The sequence below is a fragment of the Opisthorchis viverrini genome, assembly GCF_000715545.1.
Source record: "Opisthorchis viverrini unplaced genomic scaffold opera_v5_226, whole genome shotgun sequence".
Lineage (NCBI taxonomy): Eukaryota > Metazoa > Platyhelminthes > Trematoda > Opisthorchiida > Opisthorchiidae > Opisthorchis > Opisthorchis viverrini.
Genome location: NW_008751881.1, coordinates 760,384 through 762,735, shown reverse-complemented (window position 1 = coordinate 762,735; position 2,352 = coordinate 760,384). Strand labels below are relative to the sequence as shown.

Here is a 2,352-nt window from a genome sequence, read left to right as displayed (position 1 = left end):
ATGCGTAAGGGAATCAATGCTATGAATTCAAAAATGAGCGATGTTGACGTGCTTATTGAAGTTCACGACGCTCGGATTCCTTTCACGGGACGTTCTGAACTGTTTCAAAAGTTCGGCCAGGTATGGTGTTTGCAGCCAGTGGTGCGCTTTAAAGATATGGGACCCCAATATTCTGTCCCATGGTTTCAAAATTCGTATGCGGTTTACCACTAAGAATGCCAAATACCGGTCATTATCGTTTCGAACGGTATCCGCTGCTTGTTTGCGAATTGTGTATGCACTTTTCCGCCACCATATAGCAAAGGATTCGCAGTCCGGTGCCTTACGTGACCTTGTATTTCCCATAAATATTACCACAACCTTTCAATTTTTCATTTTTGTGACCTAAAATGAGGAGCTCGCTGAATAAAATTGCCACCTTATGTTATTTTATATGCACTGCAATTGTTTTTAAGTGTTTGTTTAGGTTACACTCTATTTGCCCTGGAAGTAACGGTCTTCTTGTGCTATCTCCGGTGACTTGCATGGTTTCTGTATGCACGCGCTGCAAGTGTTGTCGACAAGCCAGTGGTACCTAAATCGCCATCAAGTAACTATATGTATAACTATACGGTGGCAAATGGGGTATTTGTCATGCAGGTCAAACTTGTATGAGACGAACCAACGAGAGATTGCCTACGAGGTTGTGGTAATAGCATCAGCCCATTTTTCTCATTCATTGAGTCACTGTCGGGGCTTATGCTGACACGACAGATAAAGACCGTTTCTCGCATCGACCCAAGTGATTAGGGCGCAAATTTACTGACCGAAAGGTCCGTGGTTCGAACCCGACCTCTGCCTCTCGACTTCCCTTGTCTAGGCTTAGGCAACCTGGCAGTATCCCAGCCCTCGTGCAACCTTCGGGTGGCATGGCAGCTAGGCACCGAAAGGGTGCTAGAGCTGGACGTATCCCAATTGAGCCAGCATAAAAGACGACTACTTACTGGGATCCAGTCCAGTAATTTGTTTTTAGCCTTGGGACAGGGTGCAACTCACACACCGTAGATACCGCGAGCCATTGCTTCAGGATCACCAGATACCCGAAGAATGAAATATGGAACATGTGAGCTCTCCCTAAGCGTTCTGAGGTTCACTAACAAAATGGGCTCTTGCGTGCATGTTTTAGAAAAAAATACGTCACCAGAAGGAAGATTTCAGTAAGAGGTATCCGTTGCCTTATTTGACATTGATGGTTGCAATATGGATAAGATCACTTGATGTTCGTAAGTGATTCTTTTGATTTACTTTTCTGATTGGACACAGAACAGTGGCTACGGGAATCGCAGAGGGGTTGATCGCACTGACTCTTTCGATGGGTGGGAAGGGGGTGTAGTTAGAAGCTAATGAGCAAAGAGCTGCAAGGGCAAATGATTCTTCCTGGATGCCAAGCCGAAGAAGGAGGTTTGGTTTAGGTGCATCACCCTGAGCATTTAACTCAAAATTATGACCCACAAGGCAGCGGTTGGCAGGGTCCTCATAAAAACCTCTCCTGGATCCAAGGACTCAATGGTCTAACCCTCTTGACTGCAGGGGGCCTTCCTGGCCCGATGATGCACGAAGCAAGGCATTACTGTCACTCCTAGTGCGGCTGCGCACAGCAGGTGCTTTCCGAGCAGCACATGATTCTGGTTTCGAAGGTATTTTGACCTTACTGAATAATGCGCCGGTGGTCACGGCCAACTGTTGGGCGATCGAAGTGTGCGGTTTTTGGGTCCGACTTTTTCTGACTATTCTTTCTTTGAGGTAAGTCAGCGTCGCTGCCTCCATGAGTATGGACATGCTGGTCGCCCTGGGGAAACGCCCTACTGCCTCCACTTTCCTATCACAGAGGACAGTACGACTTTACCTCCTGACCTCGTAATACGACTACTCGCATTACGGGGATTCGCTGTTTTTCGTCGCGCCGCTCCATGTCAGCCTTTCTGGCAAGGTTGAACCTTTAGGAACTGGATTGCAGCCAATATAACCCGCAGGATCACGACAAGGGGACAGCCTCAGGTTGGGGCAACAGACAGCCGTTCTCTCAAAACTATAGCTGATGTGGGCTTGTGCTGGCGAATCCTAAACGAGAGAATTAGAAAACGTGTTTTCAGGTATACAGCAGGGACTTCACTCAAGGCATATATACAGCACGGTTAAGCGATGGATTGCGCATACTGAATCATTATTTGCCGACAAGAGTGTGGCTTTCTGTTCCCAACTCAGGCGAACGCAAGCACAGAGAGAAAAGCCGTTCACCTGTAGCACCCCTTCGGTGCCTAGCTGCCGTGCCACGTGAAGGGGGCACGAGAGTTGGGGTACTGCCAGGTCGTC

The 2,352-nt window shown here is 48.0% G+C and overlaps 1 protein-coding gene across 1 annotated transcript in view; it reads left to right on the top strand.

Moving 5' to 3' along the window:
- Positions 1-2,352, top strand: part of T265_08549 (hypothetical protein) — a gene marked incomplete at both ends in the record, with an annotated part of 19,051 nt that continues 16,699 nt past the window's right edge. The window contains one exon of the mRNA XM_009174386.1: positions 1-120. Within this exon, the coding sequence (XP_009172650.1) occupies positions 1-120 (120 nt within the window). The remainder of the gene's footprint in view (positions 121-2,352) is intronic.